General features: G+C 36.7%; 1 protein-coding gene across 8 annotated transcripts in view; it reads right to left on the minus strand.

Moving 5' to 3' along the window:
* SLC10A7 (solute carrier family 10 member 7) overlaps positions 1 to 26102 on the minus strand; it is a 256930-nt gene that overhangs the window by 223320 nt on the left and 7508 nt on the right. For 7 of the 8 annotated variants that reach the window (XM_081225974.1, XM_081225972.1, XM_081225975.1 and 4 more), the window contains exons 2-4: positions 25573 to 25655; positions 19274 to 19410; positions 13660 to 13735 (exon numbers count right to left, since the gene is read on the minus strand). In XM_081225974.1, coding sequence (XP_081082100.1) covers positions 13660 to 13735; positions 19274 to 19410; positions 25573 to 25647 — 288 coding nt within the window. In that variant the 5' untranslated portion in view covers positions 25648 to 25655. Of the gene's footprint in view, positions 1 to 13037; positions 13540 to 13659; positions 13736 to 19273; positions 19411 to 25572; positions 25656 to 26102 lie in introns of those variants that run through there. The other variant, XM_081225978.1, reaches the window with a different exon arrangement.

The following is a 26102-nucleotide window of genomic DNA, read 5'->3' on the forward strand; positions in this document are numbered from 1 at the left end:
AACCACTGCGCCACCAGGGAAGCCCCTGGGCAAGTTTCTTAATCTCTTTTTGCGTCAGTGTTCTCATCCATAAAATGGAGATAATAATAATAATAGTAGTACCTAGCTCAAAAGGTTGTTAAAAGGCTTGAAGGAGTTAATATATAATATAAAGCACTGAGAACAAGGACTGACACATATCGTGAGCTATAAACGCACTGGGATGCTATTATTTTGATGGCAAGACCTTACTGTGATTGCAGTTATCTCTTGCTGTATGGGTCAGCAGCTAAATAAATCAACTTAGGGCAGAGGAATTGCCCACAAAAGTTAAGAATGTTTCCCGGCTTTGTGCGTTGTTGCCGTCCTGTGTCATTCCATTGTCCTGCTGTGCCCTTATTTTCTTTGCCAGGTCAGAAATTGGGAAAGCGTAGAAAAACGTTAGCAGTTCTTCACATGTCTAAGAGGCTTTGTAAAACCTGAGGTCAAGCTTCTTCCAACCAGTAAAAGGCTCCTTTAATTAAACACACAAGCTTCTACCTCAATTAACTTCCTTCCTCTTTCTATATTGACAATCAATTTATAATGAATTGCGCCTGAAGTTGTAAAACTTCATCAACCACAGGCAAATTGTTTCTTGAAGTAGGTTCTTTTTTTTTTACCCTCAGAAGTATTTCAAACACAACTTGAAAATAAAAATTTTTTCAAGAGAGCTACATAATCCTCCAACAAAAATTTCATTTTTGGTTATCCATAAAGAGATAACGATATCAAACCAACAGAATTCATGTGTCTCTTTATAAACTACTTGAGCATGGTAGATCTGTTTTAATTTTAGTGTCAGCTTCCATTTTTCATATGAAAATGTGACTATGTATCTCACATTTAACAGCAAGTGTGCAAGCACACAGCAGAATAATTGGTAATTAAAACTATCTGGGAACTGGAAACATCAAATATTGGAGGAACTAAAAGAATAACGCATGTCAGCAACTCCATTACATAAATGCAATGAGTGTCTACGATGGCTTATTTTGACAAGGACTTAACATAAACTCAAACAAGAATTAAGGCATATCAGTCCCCGCTGTCCTTGATAAGGAGGGCCACAAAAGTTGAAAAGCATTTTTCACAGGCTAACTCATGAGGCACTTTAAAAAAAGATTAGTATGTATAAATATATAAATACACTTTGCCTCATACAGTTTCTCAGAATTAAAGTACCATGGTTTTCAGAATTAAAACCAGTATCTGGTTTTCAGAATTAAAGTACCATGATGTCCCTATCTGAAAAACTATACCATTATCAAACATGAACTTAATGAACTTGTAATAAGACTGGAAGTTTGTAATAACACTGTCTCTGAGTCCAGATCTAAAGGACTGTTTAATGAGAAACACTATGGAGCATAAACTCTGAAAACTTCCCATAAATAAGCACTCTTAATGGGATCTAAAATGTACGTGCATCAATGAGAAAATATGTCTAATCTAGATAGAACATTGTTCAATTCTATCCCACTTTATTCTGGCACAGTAAATACAAAAAGATACTTGAAGGAGAGATTGAGAACATATACTTATGAAAATTACTGCAATGTAAGTGACCTCACGTTGTTCTGAACAACTCTGCTGGGACCAGTACATGACTAAGAGTCATACAAAGCTAGAGTCATTCTCTAGCTTCCCCAATCCTTTGCCATTTTTATTATGGATACTCTTGTACTGCATTAAAGGGATACAAAGAAAAGCAGTTCCTGCCAAGAAAAGTCAAAAATTGATTAAAGAGCCAAATACATGCAAAAGTATCTGATTAAGGGTACAAAAACAGTCTCTCCTGTGGAAGGAAAAAAAAGATTAATATTTCTGCCTGGGCATCTGTAAGGCTTCTTACAAGGGAAATGATTATTTGAGCTGGGCCTTTGACTGATGGGCAGGACTTCCACCAGCAGATACTGGAAGATGAGGAGGTCTCTATTATAGAGCAGACCAGTCAAGTGAACTGATCACAAGCAGCAGAAGACTTTCTCAGAAACACAAAGTTCTCACTCTGGTCTGAGGGCCAACGTCAAAGGGACTGTCTGCAAGTAAGAGGAGGCCAGGAATCTCCTTGAGAATAGACCAAAGGCTAGAAAATCTGTCCAGAGGATCAGAGGAACTGACTCAGGAGGAAATACAGGTGGCATGTTGCCACTCCAGTTTAGGGTTGCATTTTTCAAACTGTAGTTCCCAAACCAATTAGTAAATTGGCATTTATTTTACAAAATGAAAGAAAGTGAAGTAAAAGGAAGGGAAGGAAAGAAGAAAGGTGGAGGAGGAGGGGGAAGGGAAGAAGACAAGAGAGGAGAGGAGAGAGTGAATTACACATAGAGTAACTTTTCAGTTTCTAGCTGTGGATTGTGTTTTTTTTAAAAAATGGAAATCACTCATTTAAAAGGCCCTTCAGGTCTAATATCTTGGCACTTGATTAGAATGCAGCTCAGTCTCACTCAATATATTCAGACCATTAGATTGGGTCTAAGTGTTCTTGGTCATGAATAATTGACTTAAAAAATCTTACTGCACTAAGCAAGATGTTCTCATTAGATACTTAGAAGACACAGTCTGACGTCTTCATAAAGCAAGTAAAGTTTAAAAGAGTCATTTCCAAAGTTCATAGCAAGGCAGTAAAGATTATGCTTGTTTCCTTTAGACTGACAGATACTAAGCATCTTCATATGAAAGATACATGGATAATGTAATTCTCTTTTATGAAGCGGATAATCTCATAGGGAGAATAAATTGAGAAAGCACGAAGATCTACAATTAACACAATAAAGTAGATCATATTTCACGAAGAAGTAAACAGCTTAAAATGACAGATTACCTCCTCTCATTTATATAAGTCCTTATATATTTTTTCCCAAAGTATACTCATCTAAAACAACCCTGCCTACATACAACTGATTAAAAAGCTGAAAAAGAGACTACCCAAGATCACAGAGCTAGTTAGCGATGGGGCCAAGAGAAGAAACTAAGTCTTCTCAGATTTAATTTATTAGTATTACCATAATCCCATGGTTTAACAAATTATTGAGAATACGTCTCCTTTTTCAATAGTAACAACTTTATAAACACATACAAATATATATGTAACTGGCATGTAGTCAATGCACCGATAAGCCAAAGAACCTAAAAAAGGTACTTGCCCAGAATTTGGAAATGAAGGTATAAATAATCAAATTCTCTATAATGAGATACAACAAATGTGAACATTAATCAAATAAAATTAACTAAGAAAAAAGTTATGAGTGTGTTGTTGTTTAGACTAGTGTTTCCTCAAAATCACTAATGGACCCAGGGTACCTCCCTAAAAAAGGAAGTTTGATTATTAAAATGTAACTAATAGAAATAAACCAAATTATTGAAAAATATTTTATGTTAGTCATAATATATGCAGACAATCTGACACTGAAAAAGAATTAGATAACAAATGTCCAATGTTTATGAAGAATTGTTCAAAGGACACATGGTACCTGATTGTTTCTGTGGTCTGTTTGTTTGTTAGTTACAGTGGAACCCGGGGTGGTTTTCCAGGCATTACAGTTTAGAGGAAACATCCTGCAGGTCTGTTCAGTCCTCTTTATCTGGTTCTAAATTCCCAAAGCAATTTTTCCATAAGTAACTTGACTTCCCGTGCCCTTTAGTTCCCAGAGGGGGTAATCTCAGATATCTGACATGAATATTCCATGTTATGGTAAGAAATATTTATACAAAAATGTTGAGGATCTATAATACAAACTACTAAACTGGGATTACCCAGTTTGTTAAATTTATTTAGACACCTGACATCTTGTAAATTTATTTAAACCCCAACCTTCTTATATTGCAATTTACTGTTTATGTTTTATATCACTTACTCAACTGAAAATTCTATGAAGGTACGATATATAGGAAGCTATAGTAAGTACTCAACATATATTTTTGAATGAATGGAGTAAATGAATAGACTTAGATCAAACTTTGAGGAAGCAATGATAATGACTCAGAAAACTAGGTGATTTCATCAGTGACAAACCTGTACAATGAGGATAACGCTGATGCTTGCTTGATACGTGCCCTCACAATTTATAAGTACTTCTGCATATGACTTCATGAGATCCTTGTAAGCAATTCTATGAAATAAGGATGCAAACACTATTGATCCTCAGATGAGAAAACCAAGGCTCAGAAAGGTTCAGGGCTTACCTGGTGACCACTCAGACCACTAGGTGAGTAATGGCAAAAGCAGGAATCAAACACCTGCTTTGATTTCCTGGCAAGTGTATCCTTTGCTAAAAGGTCAGGTGGCCTAGCAGCTCAGGTGTGATGCTGCACCCAGCATGTTAAGCTGGTGTTGTTTAAATACTTCTCACCCAAGATCAGGACTTGTCCTTATGTCTGAGGCAGAGTTAGACCCAAAGGTGGGGGTCAAATGACTTCAGCTATAGAAAGAAGGGCTCAGAAACAGAAATCTGGCGATGCTGAACAAGGTGTTTCAAGATGAAGTCCCTGGAAGACACTCCCATTCAGATGGGAAAGGAGCCAGGTAAGAAGAAAAGGAGTGATGAGAAACATAGGAAGAAAATTAGGAGAGAAGAGGGTCAGAGAAGCAAAAGGAAGTTGGAAGCAAGTAGGTGTGATGTCACAGGTTGAAGTCAGGTCATGAAGGATGAGAACTGGACACTGGATTTGGTGAACAGACATCACTGCCAACCACTGAGAGGACCCATGTGGTTGGAGTGGTAGAAATAGAAGACAATTTGAGAGGCTTTAAGGGGTTAAATAAGAAAATTCTAAGTTACACACAAAACTCTGGGGAAATCTAGGCATGTTTCAAGCCAGTTTTATAGCAGCTTCAAACAAACCCAGTTCACTCTTTTGAGGGCTCCTAAGAATGCTAACCCAATCCAGATAATGAGACTAAAGTTAAAAGGTAGAAATGGAAGACTAGTAGGGATATGGAATTTCTTGCTGCTATGACTTCCTTTCTTTCATCTGTCAAAGAGGAAAAACTGTTACCATTTCTCTGAGAGCACAGGAGGCTGGAGGGTAGAAAGTACACATAGGCCAGCTTGCAAGAGGGCTCAACGCTGACAGCCTTTTCAGGCTGTACAAGATTGCTCCAGGAGGCCAGTAAACTCCCACTGCAAGCAAAAGCAGTGACCAAGCCCATTTAACAGGAGAGAAATGCAAGGCACACAGAAGTCCAGTGATGGCTGAAGCTGAGACAGTGACTGACAGATCAGATTTCCTTCTCACTTCAAGTCCTCTCTCTGCTGATCAGATCTACTCTAAATGCCTTTATAAATGTTTCAGTGAATCTTATCTTCATGCATTGGATTAGCAAGATCAACTCCCCACTGATAATGCAAAATAACCCTGAAATGGTTCATGCCTTGCTGATCAGCCAGAAATTGAACTTTCCGTCTTCATTTGTACTGTGATGATCTTGATCTTTCACCTCTAGCAAAAATCTTCTCATAGCTATAATTTTAAAGGTCGTAATGAGTGCTTCATTTGCTTTCCAAGCAGATAGAACACCTTTTTTAAATACACTCAGACTGCCATGACCTTCGTCAATGACTTAAAGAGTTCACCACATGTAATAATTTTCTTTGCTCGGGAGACATTCTTAAGTTTTCTTTGAAGAGATTTGGGCAATAACTCCATCGATGAAATTAAGCGCACATGCACACACACACATTTTCAACTTGTCACCTTTCTACCATACCTGAAATCAAAACTTTTCCTTAAAATGTACTTGGAATTCTGCAAGACTACCAAAGGGCTCTAAAATCCTTCAGACTGTTAACTAAAACACAATAAAAACGTCAGCTAAATCTATTTACACTAAAAGCAACATACCATCTTAACTCTAGACTAAGCAAGAGGACAGCTTAATGCCTACAGGAAGCAACCACAGTCTACATCCCCAAATGGAACTTCTGGCTACCCTACACAGCTGAATGAGACTGAACTCACTTGGGGTATATTTTGGTTTTTTCCTACACTAAGAAAGAAAAACAATGATTTTAATGACATGGGCCAATGTAAAGCCATTCTACTCTGTTTTGCCTACTTTTGTGAGGTTTTTAATATGAAATAGAGGTTTTGAATAGTGTAACATGACACTGAATGTAGGCTTCTTGAAGGCAGGCCCCAGATCTTACTCTCCTTTTTTATTCCTTATGGTAAAAGGCAGTGTCTACGTAAATTGGGTGCTAAACTACTGTTGACTAGCACATTCTATTTCTAAAGCTGGATGGTGGGCACAGTGGTATTTATTATTATGCTTTAAAATGGATATATGTGTGTTTTTTGTAGATATGATATTTCATGATTTTAAAAAAGAGGGAGAATCCTGAGGCCCATCCACTACACATTCTAATTCAATAGGTCTAAAGTGGAGATAAGGGATTTTTTTTTTTCTAATCACCCCAGGTAATGCAGATGTGGGCAATCTATAGAATTCACTTTGAGAAAAAAAACAAAAAATAAATAAATAAACAGACCAACATAAATAACATGCCTGTTATCAGTACACTGCTATTAGTGGTGAAGGTGTTTTACTTTCCTGGTTCAAATTATCAGGCTCAGACTTAAACACAGAGAACATAGTATTTAGCATAAAATATTACTCTCAGATATGCCTGGAAATTCCTTCCTAACTTGCTCTGATTTTCCTCTATTATAATTCTTAATGCTTTTGCTTTCCTTTTCTTTTTTCCTTCAGGTATTTTAAGATAGAAATCCTTAATTACATTTCCCTCCTACTTGGTTTATTGCCCAGACTCACAAAATTTTACAAAGTTATTCAGCTTCGCAACTTTACTTGGAAATTAAGACCTCATATTTACTTCATATTTTGAGGAAGGGCTTTTAGCTGAATCCTTCCATATCTCAGTTTGCAAAAAAAGAAATAGAGGTAAAAGGAGATAGTGCATCTTTTCCCAAACCCTACCTCTCTTGCTTTTTCATTAAACAACAGTATAAATGTCAAACGAAATAAAAATACCTCTATAACAACAACACAAAAACCAAATGATACCTTCTCTCCAAACTAAGGGAAATAATTTTCCAGTTTTTTTTTTAAAGAAATGCCTTTTATAAAAGAAATCCCTGTGGTAGTTACTATAAGGCAGAAGTTACTTGAATTTAAGTACAATGATTTTCTTAGCAAATCTCATAAAGTTTAAAACCTACGTAAGGCTTTTGGGGAAAAAAATCATGTCTTTTACCACCTAACTTTACATTTGGAACAGACCTGTATACAGTTTTAAACAAAAAAATATGTGTTTATACTATGTCTCCCATGTTAGAATAAAAAACATTTTGACCTATCTTCTTTTTTATACTAAGCAATGTAATTAGGACAGACAGACACACACACACACACACACACACACACACTACCATTATCGCCACCAATCAGACCATGTCAACATCACACACTACAATCCTGCAGGCTTGAAAAATTGCATTTAAAACACTGGAATGAATAAATAACAGTCACAAAAAAGAACCTAACCAAGTTTCCAATACTTAATTGAAAGTAGTTTAAAATTTAAAAGCCACGAAATAAGACTGCCAGTCAGCTATACCCTTAAACATTCTCACTTTAATACCTAAAGGTTATGCTGGCATTCCAGTGTACATGCATTGTTATGCACATACATTGAGTTCCCTCTGCTGCTAAAAATGATTATAAATTTTAATTGGCTCACTGAAACAAAAACAATCTAAGTTATAAAAACAGAAATTGTCTTTTAACTCTAACAAAAAGTAAAAAGGCTATTCTCACCAAAGTACAAGATGTGAGTTTAAGGGATGCAATAACTTTCAATCCATGACAAAAACCTTTCAGTAACCAACAGTTTTACGGAAAAAAGCATTTACAATGAGAGGTATATAAGTAACAGAAAAAAAAATTCCTTCTAAGTTATACAACAACTTTACAAAACAAAATGAAGAGAATCATTTCAAATGACACTATTGTTTCTACCTATGTCCCCAAAATCATTAAATACAACTATGCTACACAGTCGCACATTTTAACACATGAAAGCATATGCTAAACATGTGTACAGGTATTAAAAGATGTATATATAAGTATTTGAGAGCATAAACTCAATGTCCATAAGTTTAATAACACAAAATCTGGAAAGAAAAAAAGTTTTCTTACATGTATAAACACTGCAAAGAATGGTCAGCTGGAAAGAACAGTGTAACATGGAAATGTGCCCCAGTCATTTTCCCCCCATGCTAAGATCCATGTGGGTACATAGCCGCTATGTGTGAACATGGGTACATAGCCGCTGTGTGTGAGACAGAGCAGACAACCACGGTGAAGTAGAATCGAAACCTTCACCTAATGGCACCTGATGCTGCACTCAGCTTTTGGATCTTTTCATTTACATGCACCAAAAAGTTCATTTTCTATCCTTAGATTTTTCCAATATATAATACAAAAGATTAATCTTCCCTTACTTTTATTTCAACAAAAGCCTATATTCGGTTACCTTATAACAGTATTTTAGAAAACCATGAAACTTAAAATTATCTAATATTTTTACCTACAGATCATTTTCTTCCATAATCTGACATAAATATAAAATAGTCTATTCACTGCACATCGGAAGACATGACCAAAATGGACTTTGAAAGCTTCATTTCTGAAGCTCAATGTTCAATATTTATGAAAAATTGTGTCTTATTCCCCAGGACTTCAAAAATGCTTGACAGGGCTTCCCTGGTGGCATAGTGGTTAAGAATCCACCTGCCAATGCAGGGGACACGGGTTCAAGCCCTAGTGCGGGAAGATCCCACATGCTGCGGAGCAACTAAGCCCATGTGCCACAACTACTGAGCCTGCGCTCCAGAGCCTGTGAGCCACAACTACTGAGCCCACGTGCCTAGAGCCTGTGCTCCGCAACAAGAGAAGCCACCACAATGACAAGCCTGCTCACCACAACAGAGTAGCCCCCGCTCACCGCAACTAAAGAAAGCCCGTGCACAGCAACGAAGACCCAACGCAGCCAAAAATAAAAATAAATAGATCAAATTTTTTAAAAAATGACAATCATGAAGCTGCACAATATAAACATTTAAAGAACTAGACCAATGATGCTAGAAAACAAAGGAGATGTTCATAAATTCAGCATTATTAACATGCAACACTAATGTAAATAATTTAAATATCTACTGGGGAATGAACATGTAGATACAATTTCAAATGTTATATGTTAATGTCAAGAAAATGAGTGAACTTTGAACTTCTGCCAAAAGTCATTTGAGAAAGAAAAGTTTTTTTTTAAGGGAATCACATTAGAAAGAAAGAGATAAATGACACCTTTAAACCAATTACCATTAGTCTCAGATATACCACAGGAGACCCTTTCCTCAAATTCTTTCAAGGCAATAGAAAGATAATCAGAGCAGGTGCTAATCCAAGACTCCAATAACTTCTCTACCTCACTAATTATGTGGCAACTGTAATAATTACTTGGCATACTGAAATGCTGGTTAAATCCAACTATCTGCCAATTCCATTCCTACACCGAGAAGTTAAATGTGGCTTAGAGAAAACACACATCCATGATGCCTGGCTTCACTTTAAATGCATGGCTTGATTTCAGCTGGGTCCTTGGTGCTGCCTGGCAATGCTACCATCTTCTCCAGATGACTCACTCTCCCCATCTACACGGCAATTCCGCATTTTCTCCTCTCATCTCGAACATTAATAGCACTTACCCCCATCATCACTCTCTGCTGCTGACAAAAAATGAAAGTCACCAGAAAAAACTCGCAAGTGTACCCCTTCTACCCATCTACGTGGATCTATAGCCAAGAACTCTGCCTTCCCTCCTGTTATTATGAACAAATGGCCCAAGCTCCTGCTGAAGTTCATCCAACCCAATACCATACCATTGTCTCCCACTTGATCAAATAAACTACTCCAGCACTCTCTCTTAAATCCACAGCTTGCTCTCTACGATTTTCATCATGATAAAAATACACAGTCCTTTCTGCATTAAAAAAAAAAATCTTGACCCTGCATCCCTCTCGAAACATAGTCCCATTTCTCTATTCCCTTTTTATCACAAAGGACCTCATAACAATGGTCTAGACCTCCTGTCTCTAATTCTTCTCTTCCTGTTTTCCTTGAACCCACTCTACAAGCTTTCGCCCCTACGCTCCACCAAAACCACCCTGGTCAAGGTTACCAGTAACCTCCACGTACCTTAATTCAATGGTCAATTCTCGGAATTCATCTTACACAATTCACATCAGCAGAATTTGGTACCGCTCATCATACCCTCCTCCTTCAAACCCCTTCTTCACCTGGCTTCCAGGATACCATGCTCTCTTGTTTTTTCTTCAGTCTCACTAACTATACTCTCTGTTGCCTTTGCTGGTTATTCCTCATTGTCCTGACCTCTTAATGTTGGAGGGTTCCCAGACTCAGTCCTTGAACCTCTGCTCTTTTCTATCTATGCTCTCTCCCTAAGGAATCTCATCCTCAATCTTGGCTTTAAATATAATTTATTCACTGATGACTCCCTAATTTATGGCTCCAGGTTTAGGCCACTCCCTCAACTCTCAACCCCTGTATCTCTAATTGCTCACTGACATTTTCGTTTGGATATGTAATAGGCATCTTGACACATCAAAAAAATAAGCTCTTGATCTTTACCATATGGCTGACATTACAAGTGTTCATCAACGTCCAGCTCCCCTCCCCTTCAGGGCACAGGAATGACAACCCATGATAAGGCCACGTGACTTGTTCTGGCCAATATAATGTGAGCAGAAGTGCCATATATCATTTCCAGCCTGGACATGATAAGCCCATTGTGATTCTCCAATCTCTCTCTTTCCGTGCTGTGGCAACTGAAAATGTTTTGTGTTACATCCAGATGGTGTACTTCAAGACATGGAGCCTCCACCAACCTGGCTTCCTTAGTGATGGCAAAGACCTTCCTACTGACCAACATGGAACAGGTACCATTAGCAAGAAATAAACTTATATGCTTAACAAGCCATTGAGATTTTGGAGTTCTTAGTTATCAGAGTATAGCCTTGCCTACCCAGACTAAATACCCCCCAAAAGCGGCTCTCACATAGTAGTCTTTTCCATCTCAGCAAACTCCATCCTTTTAGCTGCTCAGTCAAAAACCCTGAAGTCATTCTTGACCCCTTTCTTTCTCTCATACCCCACATCCAATTCATCAGCATACCCTGCGCCTTCAAAATACATACAGAATCCAACCACCCTTTACTTTTTCCACTACCATTCTGCTCTTAAAAAGACAGTGATAAGAAAATGAAAAGACAAACACAAACTGGGAGAAAACACTTTAAAAGCACATAGATAAAATGAAGGGCTTGTATCCAGAATATATAAAACTCTCCAAGCTCATCAATAAGAAAACAAAACACCCAATTTTTTAAAAAACAAAATTTTAATAGACATTTCCCCAAGAAAGGCATGGATAGCAAATAAACACATGGAAAGATAAGAATGCTCACCACCATTAGTCACTGGAAAATGCAAATTAAATTAAAACCACAATGAGATACAACTACATACATATTAGAATGTCTAAAATTAAAAAGAATGACAATACCAAATATTGATGAGATGTAGAACACAGCAATTCTCATATATTGCTATTTAAAATGGAAAATGATACAACCACTTTGGAAAATATTTTGGCAATTTCTAAAAAGTTAAACATACACTGGTGGTAAAAGAAGAGTGTTTATATATTGACAGACATGATCTACTCCAGAAGCTGTTTATAGATGACTTATATTTATTGGTGATTCTTCCCTTGGCTGAAAGGTGCTAAAACATACACCTATTAGATGATCCAGCCATTCCATTCCTAAGTATTCTCAAAAGAAAGAAAGTATATGTCCACTTAAAGATTTGTACACAAATGTTCATAGCCCAAAAGTGGAAACTGACCAAATGTCCATCACCAAGTGAATGGATAATCAAATTGTGGCATATCCATACAAAATACTACTATTCAGCAATAAAAAGGACTGAATTACTAATACACACAATATAGATGAATCTCAAAATAATTATGCTGAGTAAGAGAAGAAAAGGAAAAAAAAAGAGTACACACTGTATGATTCCATTACAGTAAGTCCCCTACATACAAACGAGTTCCATTCCAAGAGCACATTTGTAAGTCCATTTGTTCGTGAGTCCAACAAAGTTAGCCTAGGTCCCCAACTAACACAATCAGCTATATAGTACTGTACTGTAATAGGTTTATGATACTTTTCACACAAATAGTACATAAAAAACAAACACAAAAAATAAAGAAAACATTTTTAATCTTACACTACAGTACCTTGAAAAGTACAATAGTACAGTACAACAGCTGGCATACAGGGGTTGACATCGAGTAAACAGGCAAGAAGAGTTACTGACTGGAGGAGGGAGAGGAGGTGGGAGAGGATAGAGCTGAAGGATCTTCAGCAATAGGAGACGGAGGGCAAGCGGCAATTTCACTCACGCCTGACATCGATGGAACGCATGTTCGCATCTTTGAAAGTTCGCAACTTGAAGGTTCGTATGTAGGGGACTTACTGTATATAAAACTCTAGAAAATGCAAACATCTATAGTAACAGAAAACAGATCAGAGGTTGCCTGGGGAAGACGACAGGAGGGAGGGATTACACAGCGGTACAAGGAAACTTTTGAGGGTGATGAACACATTCATTATCTCAGTTGTGTTGATGGTTTCCCAATGTATACATATGTCAAAATGTTAAATTGTTTAAATTTGTTCGGTTTATTGTATGTCGATGATACTTCAATAAACTTTTTTTTAAAAGGAATATAGCAGGTACTGAATAAAGTGAATAAAGATGAAAACAGATGCAAAGAAAGCAAAATCCTAAGAACAAATTGCAGTGGGAACATTTATATCCTCCCTCATTCTATAGTATTGTTTTCTGAATGATAAAATATTAGTGGAAAAGGAGGAATAAGCTACTACAAAGCAGAGTCCCTCAGTATAAAGTCGTAGGGTCTTTCGGCCAAGAAAAACCACCTATAAGTAGCTCCCGAAATGGACAACTGCCATCCCAATATACAAGCACTCTTCTTTGGTCACAGTTTCCTAGTAGTTGAATAATTTCTTTGAACTCATCTTAGAAACCTGGCCTAATTTCTCCTTTTTTATATCATTTTCATTTGCCATTAAACTTATATTGACCATTTTTCCATGAATTTAGTTTGCTACAATTCTTTTAAGAACTAAGGAATGACCGTGGCAGGTGTCCTCAGTTGATGAGTCTCGGATGTAAAAGTCCCTTGCCTTGGATTCACTGTCTTCTGTCTCCTCATTTCCCACTGAGGTAGAAAAATCACCATCTCTATTTCATTCACCTCCCTTGCTCTTCTCGTTGAAATCCTAAATTCCACTCATTATTGTCAATTTTAGCATCATCCGAAACATGAATTCACCCACTTCTTTCATAAGCTGCTATGGTTATGTGTTTTCTGTGACACGACTCTGTCATAAAATATAGAATAGAATAGAATAGAATAGAATAGAATAGAATAGAATAAATAAAATATAAAATAAGAGCATAGCACCCACTTATATTTAAACAAAGTTAGCCCTGTGACTTACCTCATTTCCACCAACTGCCTTGGTTAAAATCACTGCAGAAGACACAGGCGGAGGCATGCAACCTACTGTCTGCAACCTGAAAAAGAAAAAAAATAAGCAACTATAAGTAGGCTTTTGTTTTCAATTATAGTTTTCACTGCATTCATTCTAAAATAGCAGAGCTGAGTAGATGAAAATAGGAGAATGTTTACTGATGCACATGCCCTTTTGAGTTTAGACAATTCTATATGAGGCAACGTGGCTTAATAGAAACTCTCACTCCCTTCCACAGACTTGGGTGATTTTATTTTTTAAATTATTTAAGCTCTTATACAATTCAAAAAACAGTCAGGTTATGGTAAGTGTAGTCATTGAAAGATAACCAAAATGGTTAATCATTTGGTAAGTGTATATAGTCAGTTATTTTCAGGTATCTTTTCCTTACATTTTTTATAGGAAGGTTTTTGGCAAAAATAAAACTTTAAAACGTCTTGCAGATTCTTTTCCACAAAACAGCAATTCTCAAACTTTCATCTCATAAAAGACATTTTCATGCTGTTGTAATATCATTATAAAAATAGGCATGACACAATCATGTACTTCTTAGATTCAGACCCTATAGTAAATTCTAGTGTCTATTCTAAATTTGGTTTTTATTAAACTATGTGTATGCTCCCAAGATCGTGACAAGAATTCTATTCTCTTAGTGTAGAATAGAAAACACATTGCATGACAAGCAAATGAAATTATGAGTAGTAAATCCAAGTATTAAAGATAAAAAACATTCCTCAGCATTCATACAGAATATATATTCTGGGGACAAAGCCCAACTAAAGTGGAAAGTTTATACAAGGAATCAAGGACACAGAGTATCTGACTAATATTTTGAATGTAGGATCACAGGTCATTTTTATTCACTTTTGTAATAATATATTGTCTAATCTTTATGCAATGAATTTATATTGGCTCTGAAGTAAGAAAAAATAAAAATAAAAAGTTTTCATTAATTTTTGACTGAAAACTTAAGAAAAAAACCTTATAGGGAACTTCCAGTTCAATTCACTTTAACATGGTCTTCTTTTAAGGTCTGTTTTCCCAAGTGATGTTGAAGTAGTCTGTCTGATTATGAATTCCCAATCTCTGAGCCTTCCTTGTAATCATTACCATCAACATCACTAATATTACTGAGATTTTACCATCTGTAGTAGATACTGTTCTAGACACTTTACTCATTTATTCCTCACAAGTATTTAAGATAAATACTATTATTATTCTCATTTTTACTAAAACTGAAGTTAAGACAGGAGTTAAATATATGACCAAACTCACAAAATCACCTAGCTTTGCTTAAACTTTTATTCTGTAATCCAGGGCCAAAGCCTTACCAAGGCTTACCCCTCCAGGCTCTCTGCCTTCTGGTTTCTCTACCACCAATACAAGGAACAGGTCCTCTTAGGTATTTTCAACCTAACTTTTTCAATCTTTCCCTCTCATCTGGCCTCTTCCCCTCTATGTACAAAGAAGGAGAGTTCTCCATATCTTAAAAAAAAAATCTCTAAGATATATACTGAATACATATACTTTCTACAGGTAGGACACTACACAAGGGTATAAAAAAAAAGTATAAGACATCATTCCTGCCTTCAAGGAGGCAGAATATTCAACACACAAATGTAGATAACTAACCTCAAAATTAGTACTGTTGCCTCCTCAGGATGTAATAATACTTTTTCCACTGTGGTTCACTGTTGTGCTCTACCTCCAAGACCCCAAAGCTCATTCTCTCTTCACTCCCCTGGAATCTGACTTATGCCCCTTCTAGTAAAAGCAGTAACCTTGGGCTTCCCTGGTGGTGCAGTGGTTGAGAGTCCGCCTGCCAATGCAGGGGACACGGGTTTGTGCCCCAGTCCGGGAAAATCCCACATGCCGCGAGCGGCTGGGCCCGTGAGCCATGGCCGCTGAGCCTGCACGTCCAGAGCCTGTGCTCTGCAACGGGAGAGGCCACAACAGTGAGAGGCCCGTGTACCGCAAAAAAAAAAAAAAAAAAAAGGCAGTAACCTTATAAGTAACCAGCAATCTCCCAATCACCAAATCCAACATCTTTGTCCCTATATTCATTCTCCTTACCTTCTTGCTTCTCAAAGCACTCTATTCTCTTGGTTGCCATAGTACAGTATCATTATAATTTATCTCCTGTCTTTTAAACCAGCCCATTCAAGTTTTTTCCTGTCTTCTTCTCAATCTTACTTGCAAAACTGAATCTATATGAATACTTACAAATTTCTATTGCTAACCCTAACCTCCATTCCCAAACCCGTAGCTGCCTATGACTGCCACCATACACAAAACATGTCTAATGTTGAATTTATGTATTTTCTAAGAAATCAATTTTGCCTCTCAATTAACCTATTTCTTCCAATGGGACAGTTTTTTTTCCTAATGATCCAGTCTGAAACTTTGGAGTTAAGTGGAGCTCCACTCACTCTTAACAAACCAAACAATCGCCACAACCAACTTTCCATTCTTTTCCATGACTATTGTCATCATCCCCCTTCAGATGCTTTTCACCCAAGTCTGGACATTTCTAAATGCCTACTCAGTGCTCTCTCTACCTTCACTCTTTCCCTTTAACACAGCAAGGTAAGGAGTGTATGCTCAGAATACATTTATCTCATTGATTTAAACAGGACCTTGATGTAGAAGTCGGCAATTCCCTCCAGTTAACATACTAAGTGTGTACTCTCAAATTGGGAGGGGAAGGGAGAAAAAGTGAGTGAGGAAGAGCTTTCTCTATCCTGAGCTGAAAATTGTATGCTTCTTTTTATTTAGCATACTGTGATTACAAACTCTACTCTGCTCTGTTTATATACCCAGGACAATACTATCAGACAACCTTCTTTAATGACCATTTTCTACCATGTTGTTCTCTTGTTTAGCACATTTAAGAACTCTGCATCACCTACAGATTCAAACTCAAACTCCTCAGCCCAGTAGTTCCAGTCTTGCAACTTGGCCTTAAGGGAACTTTTTATCTTTGTCTCCCTCATGTTTGAATTCTCTTCTTTAGGAGTACACAAGCCCTGCTGAACCTCCTCCCCTTTAACTGATTACACCACTTATCTAACAAATCATATGCTGCCCCATTTTACTGGTTACCATTTTATATATATGTATATATATCCTACATATCCAACTAAATTGGAAGTTCCCTGAATACAATGAAAATGAGTTAATATCTCCCAATTTCTTGAGTGCTCTCTACAGGGCAGATGCTTGGTAAATACTGGTTCTTTATATGCATCATATCTTGTTCCTCTAAAATGAAGTCATCACATTTATGTAGCATTTTATGCTTTCTGGTGAAATTTTATATTCATTCTCTCAAACTCGATCTGACCAAAACAGCACTCTTGATTTCCTGCTCTCATCCCAACCTATTTCTCCCCCAGCTAAGAAAACAATGCTGCCAATCAGCCAGTGGCTCATACCCCAAATCCAGACTCCTCCCTGTCCTCTCTCCACAACCTATCCACCCATGGATACTGAGAGCTCTAATTTTAAAATATATCCTCCATACATCCATTTCTTTCTTCTGAGCTGCTCCCTCATCACACTAGCCTCCAAGCTGGTCTCCTAGCTTTCTCTCAGGCTCTTCTACTATCTGTTCTTCATACAGGAACTAGAAGAATCATTTGCAAACATAAATCAGAACCATATTACTCTCTCATTTAAATCCCTCCTGTAGCTTCCTGCAGCGCTCAAAATAAAAACTGAATGCTTTACAAGCCTACAAGGCTCTGCATGACCAGGATCCTATCCATCTTTCCAACCCCAAGTCACATTATTTGTCCTCTATATCATCAGGCTTTGGCCATCATTGTCACTTTCCTGACCCTAGAATACACCAGGCTTGTTCCAGTCCTTACATATTTTGTTTCCTTTACCTAGAACATTCTGCCCCCAGAACTCTGTAGTCTAAATTAATCACCAGCCTGTCCTCTCAACCATTCATATCACACAGTTTTACTTCAGATCACTTATCTCTACCTTGATCATCTATTTACTTATTTATTGACAATCACACCTAGAGTGTCCTTGACGTGCAAAACTAACTTGCCCATTTTGTTCACTGTTGTTTCTCCATACCTATGATAATTCCTGGCATACAGAAGGAGCTGAATAAATGACTTGAATAAATTAATGAATAAGTGATCTCAATTAATATCCCCACAGCATTACTAAGCAGGCAATAAAAGTATCATTATCCTCACTTCATACACAGGGAAATTGAGGTTCAAGACTATTCAATGAGTTTCCTAAAAGTCACATAGCAACTTAGGGACAAGGTCAGAGTGCAATATTTAGGCTTTAAGTTCAGTGTTATAGTTGTTATACCATGATGCTAAAATGTGGTTAGTTTTAAACCACTTCAAATAATTTTTAAAAATCATTAAATCCTTTTAACAAACATGGCAACATTTTTAATGGGAGAAAAGATTCTAATAAAAATCTATTGTTCTATTTACAACAGTCAGGACATGGAAACAACCTAAGTATCCATAGACAGATGAATGGATAAAGAAGATGTGGCACATATATACAATGAAATACTACTCAGCCATAAAAAGAAACAAAATTGAGTTATTTGTAGTGAGATGGATGGACCTAGAGACTGTCATACAGAGTGAAGTAAGTCAGAAAGAGAAAAACAAATACCGTATGCTAACACATACATATGGAATCGAAAAAAAAAAATGGTTCTGAAGAACCTAGGGGCAGGACAGGAATAAAGACGCAGACGTAGAGAATGGACTTGTGGACACGGGGAGGGGGAAAGATAAGCTCGAATGAAGTGAGAGAGTGGCATGGACATATATACACTACCAAATGTAAAATAGCTAGCTAGTGGGAAGCAGCCACATAGCACAGGGAGATTAGCTCGGTGTTTTGTGACCACCTAGAGAGGTGGGATAGGGAGGGTGGGAGGGAGACACAAGAGGGAGGAGATATGGGGATATACGTATACGTATAGCTGATTCACTTTGCTTTACAGCAGAAACTAACACACGATTGTAAAGCAAGTATACTCCAATAAAGATGTTAAAAAAATAAATTAAAAAATAACATGAAAAAAATAACATGAAAAAAATCTATTGCTAATTCAATTATCCTATCAATCATAAAACAGAACAAGGGAAAAAGTAAATGTTTGTCCCCTCTATATGTTTTTCTTTCCTATGCATTTTAAAAACACATATTATAGTCAGCCAGTATCTGCATACATTTGGTAAGATATAGAACACAAAAGTTAAAGCACCCAATTGACAGCCTACATTACACACATGCACACAGACCTTACATCCTGTAGTGCCTTCCATTTTTCTCCCAACAGAAAATTGTCTCTCCTAGAAGCTTATCATTTAGCAAGAGTGTATATTTTAAGATTCTTGTTATAAAATTCTTTAATGAAGTTCCTTGGTGAAACATTATCACTTTAAAGAATAATAATAATGTTAAAATTGTTTTTATTTCCTTATATGACACATAAGCCCTTTTGTGTATAGTTGCCACAGAAATAATAATGTTACTAAAGATACCCCATTAAAAGTGGACCCTTCAAAATATTTGAACATACCCTTTTAAAAGCCATTCATTGATGGGTGTGATTGACAAAAGCTGAAGAAGGAGCCATATTGCTGCTGGGAAGAATGCAAGTGTAAAGATCTGAATAAAAAGATGTAGTTTTATATGCACCAAAGCACTTGTCAGCTCCTGTGAAAATGAAGGACACAAAATAACAAAGGTAAGAAAACTATTTCTGAAGACAGACTGCTACCAAAACAACATCACATGAATTAGGTTTTTTTTAATTGAGATATAATTGACATATAACATTATATTAATTTTAGGTATACAACATGAAGATTCATTGTGTATACTGCAAAATGATCACCACAATAAGTCTAGTTAGTATCCATCAATGTGGAGTTATTTCAGAGCTAAAATTTTTACCTATAAGCATATGCGTAAGAGACAGACTTTAAGAAAAAAAGTTGTTAAAAAAAAGTTGTTCATGATAATTATAAAGTATTTTTCTATAAAATTTCTGATGCATTCTAATTTCTTTCAAATACAGTATACCCCAACAATTCAGATTTGTAAAATCCTGCAACAGGACTAAGCTAACTACCTTTACACTAGTATAGATTTCAGAATTGTTGACACTGCGAACAAACATGTATGTTTAACTATCTAAAACAAAATCTTGTTTAAAAATTTTGCAGGACCTAGAATTTTAATTAAATTTGATAATTAACCTCTATTCATTACACCAGACCTAGCAAGGCCTCAATTTGGCAAGATGTTACTAAATCTACACACAAATCATAATTTTTAAAAATGTCTTCCCCAACAATATTCTACAACTCAAAAGGGCTTTTTTCCCCAAAATCTACTCACTAGATTTCTTTATTAACATTTACTGAATAGCAGCTCTGTGCCATGCTCTGAGCTTGCCACTTTATGTATGTTATCTCATTTAATCCTGACAACAACCCAGTTAGGAAGATATTATTATCCCTATTGTACTGATGAGGAAATTGAGATTGAGAGTGAAGCTCAGAATCAAACCCATTTCTGGCATTCTATCAAACCCACTCACTCCTGCTTCTCTCACCAGGTCACACCGCTGCCCCAGGAGAGAAAAGATTTGCATGAATCATGACACACCAGGCACATATTGTAAGTCTCACAGCTAAAAAAGGATACTAGGTAAACTTTCGGATTTCAATATGTACAAACCAACAAGCGTTTACATTTGAATTTCTTTGAGTTATGTGGTTATTCAGCAAAAATAAAACAAATTCAGAAAGTAGTAGAATATAAAACATGCAGGCAGTCATTAAACACATTCAAAGTTGCCAGAGATTCACTGGTTTATAAACATAGCACTGTCATGTCCCCCACCTCCCTTAGTTCAAGTAAGTCATGAACTAGCCTCAGAGACATTAGCCAAAATTCATGGTGTAATAAACAGTAGGTTAATGCAGACTCATTTCCTGGTCACCACTTTCTGCAATCTGTCTCATCAGCTCCCACCATTAATCTCCCTTCATGTTACACAGCAGTTCCAGTTTAATCACAATACGTCCCTAATGGCATCTATGGAACTTCTGGAAATCTGGGTCTAATGCAGGACAACTGGGAAACACTGTGCAGACTGGAAGCCACACTGGGTCCATGGATCAGAGCTAACATAAAAGGAACCATCTTTACAATGAACCAGAAATTGCACCCCAGAGAAAACTTGAGCACCAGCAGTTCCAAGAATTCTCCGCAGTCTTGAAACCAAATCTCACTCAAATACACTCAGAGGCATTCTTAAATACCAAATAAATATCAGTGGGTTTTTTATTTTCAAAAAATGAAAATAAAATGATTAGCCAGAAGGCAGTAACAAAGGCATTTGCATACACTTCTCATAGGAATATAAAATGCTGTAACTCTTCTGAAAAGAAATTTGGGAGAATATCTCAAGGACTATAATAGGATTCATACTCTTGGACCCCGAAATTTTATGTCTAGGCATTTCTCCTAAGGATATAAAAAGTGGTTACAAGCATTTATATATAGAATTGGTTGATAGCCACAGCATTATCTATTACAGTAAAATCTGGAAACAACTTATATGTCCAAAAGTGAGGAAATAACTAAATAACTTAAGGTAGCAACAGAGTGTTAAGAGCTATTAGAAACTATGTTAAAACTGTGTAGACAAGGATGTAGAAGTCCAGGGTCTCTCCCTAGTTAACCAACAGGTGTCTCATTGGCACAGCCTACGTAGACCAACCTAGCAACTCATTCCTTCAGGCGGCAAACACTTACCCAGCACCTGCCTCCTTTCTAGGTACTTGGACTATCTCTCACAACTCAAACTTCACATATCATCTGACCCAGCAATCCTACTTCGAGGAATTAATCCTTCATACATATTCCCACATGTAGGAAATGACATATTTTGTGGTTATCCTTTGCAGAATGTTTATAATAGCAAAACCCCATAAGTTACCTAAATGCCATTCAAGAGATGATGAGGAAAATATATCAAGACACATTCAAAAATGGAATCTTTTTCAGCATCCAGAAAGAAACAGGGAGTTTTTTATGTGTTGATATGAAACAACCTCCAAGATATGTGTTTTTAGTAAAATAAGGTAAGGTGGCAAATGGTATAAAACACCACAGTTTGACAGGGGTGGGGGGTGATACACATATGTATGTTTTGCATAGAATATCTCCAGAAAGATACACAGGAACTGTTAACATTGGTTGCCTCCAGAGATGAGAACTGAATATTTAGTAGAGGGGTAAAAAGAAGACTTCTCATCGTATATACTTTTGTACCTTTTGATTTATGTTCATAAAAGTAAATAAAATATAAATTATCTTATTTTCAAATATGAAGAAAAATTAAATGAAATATATTACATGGAAAATTACTATTATACACTGCCACGTATTAAAAATAAAATTGTCTGTGTATATTTATGCAAGTATGTGTATACATATATACACATATATACATATATACAATTTTTTAATATTTTATTGTTAAAGTAGTCTCTATATAAAAAATACATTTAGGGAAAAAAGGGCTAAAATACACACAAATGTTAATAGCAGTTATTTTTATTCTTTCTAATCTTTCTACATGGGGAAAGACTACTTTGGTAATCATGAAAAAAGTTATAAAAAATAACAACTAGTTAGAAAACACTAGTTGATCTGAAAAATGACAGTAGAAGCAACTGATATTGTATCAAAATAATGGAACAGTAAAGAACCCCACAAAATGAATCACAAGGGGCCACTATGTTGGGTCCTCAGGGGCTTCTTAACAACAGGGAAATAACAGACATGAAGTATTTCCAAGAAAGATTTTCAAGACTGTCACAAAAACCCAGTGTTCTATATTTTCTATATCTTCTTCATACAACCTTAAAGATAAAATAAGCTTGCACTGGAAAAGAAAGAGCAAGTAAACACTATAAAATTCAAAATAGTATTATTCCATACATATCCATGTAGAACTGAGGGCCACATACTCAAATAAATACCATCATGAATAATTGAAGAGTTGATTCCACATGACATTTTATTTATTCACATGTAATACAGGTCAAATTCCATTAAAATAAACTTAAGGAGATACTCCACATACCAGGGCCTCACTGACAGCATCGAGCATCGCTTAAACTCAGAGGCTCTGACCGGGACTTAGAAATATTTTCATTACATACCAATTTCCCTCCTAACCCTTATTTGACCTTTATTGGATTTGCTTTCTGAGAGTCAGCCTCATAGCTCTGGGCTGGAAACAAGCAGCAAGAACCTCAAGTTTAGAATTTGCTGTATTTATTTCTAAGCTGATGGGATTTTTAAAAAATGATCTGTTTAGGAAAATAAAGGAAAGCCGGTATATTCTGGCCTAGTGGGGACCCTTTTCAGGCCCTGAGTTTCCTGCTCATCTTTGCTTCTGTCCCGAGCCAAGTACAAGTGCACAAGGTGGCAGTGCCTTGCGGCCACAGGCGCTAAATAGGTACTTGTTTAAATGAGATTGGTCTTGTCACAGTCTTTTAAGTAACAAATCCTCTGAAACTGGAGGTCTGAAGTTCGCTAAATATGAAATATATTTTGAATGTGACCTCATTTCATTTTACTACAACAAAATTTCAGAAACCATTTCAACAGGTATGTCACAAACTAGAAATCAACAGTCATAAAACCGAAGATTTAGCATTAAATCTTTTCAGCATGAAGTATTAACACAGAGTCCTTTATAACTTTAATAAATGAGCAAAACAAATTTTAGAATACACATCATTACATCAATGTATAAGTAATACTACATGAAATGTTCCCTATAAATCAAACCTGAGTGGGGCCAATGTAAATGCTTTCAAATAAATGCAAGTTAATTATAACCTACCGTCTCCTGTGTGCAAAAATGCACTGTCCCAGGACCTAACAGGATACAAATAGAGTAGTCCCAGCGGAAATTAGTTTAAGATTGTTAACTAGAAAACAAATAACAAGAAGTTCACTACCTCCTAACTTACAACTGTTTGGTTGCCCGGGAAATTAACAGGGCTTAGAGATGGTTTAACATTACAGAATGATGCAATCTAGGGCATTTTAAGTTAAACGGATCTTGAAAATGACTTAATGTTGTATTAGTTTGAAAAGGACCTTTAATATGGAAGAAGTGGCTTTGATGGCTACTTAGATACCACAATAAAGCACAGGATCAAGGCATTTCATCGTGAGATCCAAATTAGCTGGATGATTCTGAAGGTTTCCTAGGTGCTTACAGGAGAATTCGGTCCTTAGAGAAATGCTGGTAAGTAAGACCTTCTTCCTTCTTCAACTCCTGCATCCCGCAAAGTTGGCTGCTTGACAGAAGAGCGTTCAGCAAGAAGCTAAAGGAGTGAGAGAATCAAATCCTGCCAGGTTTCCCATGGCATAAAGAACAGCTGTAGCCATTAAGCAGCCACCAGGGGACGTAGTTAGAGCAACGTCCCAAGTAGAGGACTTGGGTAAGGCAGCTGCTCCACAAAGAGCATCAGCCAAGGCCAGCAGGAAGACCTCCAGGGAAGATAAGTCCAGCACCACAGGAGTGGCAACTATCTTTCTGTATCACTGGGTCCCACATTTGAGAACCAGTAGGAGAACTCAGGTGTTGACAGAAAAAGCCTGTGCCCCCTTAAGCACTGATCATAGTCCTTTCATGGCAATATAATTTCCAAAAACTAGAATTCAACATATTTAGGAAATCCCGTTCTATGTCAGTTTTCAAAAGAGCAAGTAATTAGTGAGAATATTTCAAATTCTTGAGATAAAATTTCTCAGACACTACACGGGGATCCCACTTACATCAAAAATGCCCCATTGATAAGATTTATACCAACTTGACAACTACAGAATACACAAATTTAGTAAAACCATGCTTTTTCCACGTCACTACTAGGATGGTCAAAGATGATGGTAACTAAATTTGGTCTTCATTCAAAGCACACTTCAAAGAGAATAAACTTAAAATAAATAAAGGCAAGACATAACGCTGAAACAAATTTTACAGCCATTTCTAAAAAAACCCCAAATCCTAACATAGTAAGATTTCCCTATCTACATAAGAATAAGCATCTTAGAATGACAACTTTAGAAACTCAATGTAATTTCTTCAAAAGTAAATAGGTATTTTCTCCTCTTTTTTTCTTCTACTACAATTCAAAAGAGAATCATAAATTCTACTCATTCCTCTCTTGGATGTAAAAATGCCTGGATTTGTTTAATTCTATAAGAATCCCATATTTAGTGACACCTAGATCAGTAAATAACATTACCTGTGTGTCTTCATAATAGATTGTGGCTTAGTATGAAAAATTCCAGCATTTCTCTTAAAACATTTATTAATATGTAACAGATATACCAGCAAAGAATATACTTTTAAAAAATTAGTTAAAAATTATAACATAACAAGCATCACTTGAGCAGCGTAAGTCCTGGAAGCAAAAGATGATCCACAAGTTATGGAAACCTAACTAAACATCAATAACTCCAGTGCACCTCAGTGCCACTATAGTGACCACCACAATCTGAGGAAGACCTGAAGTAGATGTTTCAGTTCAGTTGTTGTACTGAAAACATAACCACTATAAACACACCCTTATTCTCCATGCCGCCCAGCTATGCAGTATCTATAATATATAGGTACAAAACGCAAGTCCTTTGCTGCAGTCCAAGTTCTCTTCTGTGATAGTGAAGCTTCAGACTGTACCTACAAACGGCTTTACAAAAGGAATCTGAAATTTCAAAAGAGTAAGCACGAATTAAATTTCTCTCCCTGCTTTTCATGTGCCCCATAGTTGACAGTACCTCCGTATTTAATGATAATCCACTGTTAAAGAATATTGTTGCGACAGCAATGTAGGAGACAGTTATTTCTGGCATCAATGGTCCTAAAGAGAGAGAAATGAGTCACTGTTAGATAGGCATTTCCTGTAGATAACTTGATATGAAAGGAGAATCCATTGGAGGAGAATAAACGGTACTTTAAATCTCGGTGTCGCCGCTAATATACTAATGTCCTGACAGAGTTAAGTGTTTGCTGTGATGCAGCCTAACTCCAGAGAGGATTTTCCAGATAGGCGAAGACCATGGTTGTCCAGTGCGGCACAGTAACCTCAGAGCAGAAAAATGAAAATAAATGCTGATCTCACACGGGAGAGCAAATAGGCCGCATCCTTCCATATTAGGTCCTCTAATTTTATCTGCCATTAGTAAATGTCAGCCCTGCCGACATTTTGACTTCTGAATTCTAGCCACCAGAGTAATTTCTGGGAAAAAAAATTTCTGTTGTTTTAAGCCACCCAGTTTGTGGTAATTTACTGTGGCAGCGCTAGGAA

This window comes from Mesoplodon bidens, assembly GCF_964165515.1.
Source record: "Mesoplodon bidens genome assembly, chromosome: 1".
In the NCBI taxonomy this organism is placed as follows: domain Eukaryota; kingdom Metazoa; phylum Chordata; class Mammalia; order Artiodactyla; family Ziphiidae; genus Mesoplodon; species Mesoplodon bidens.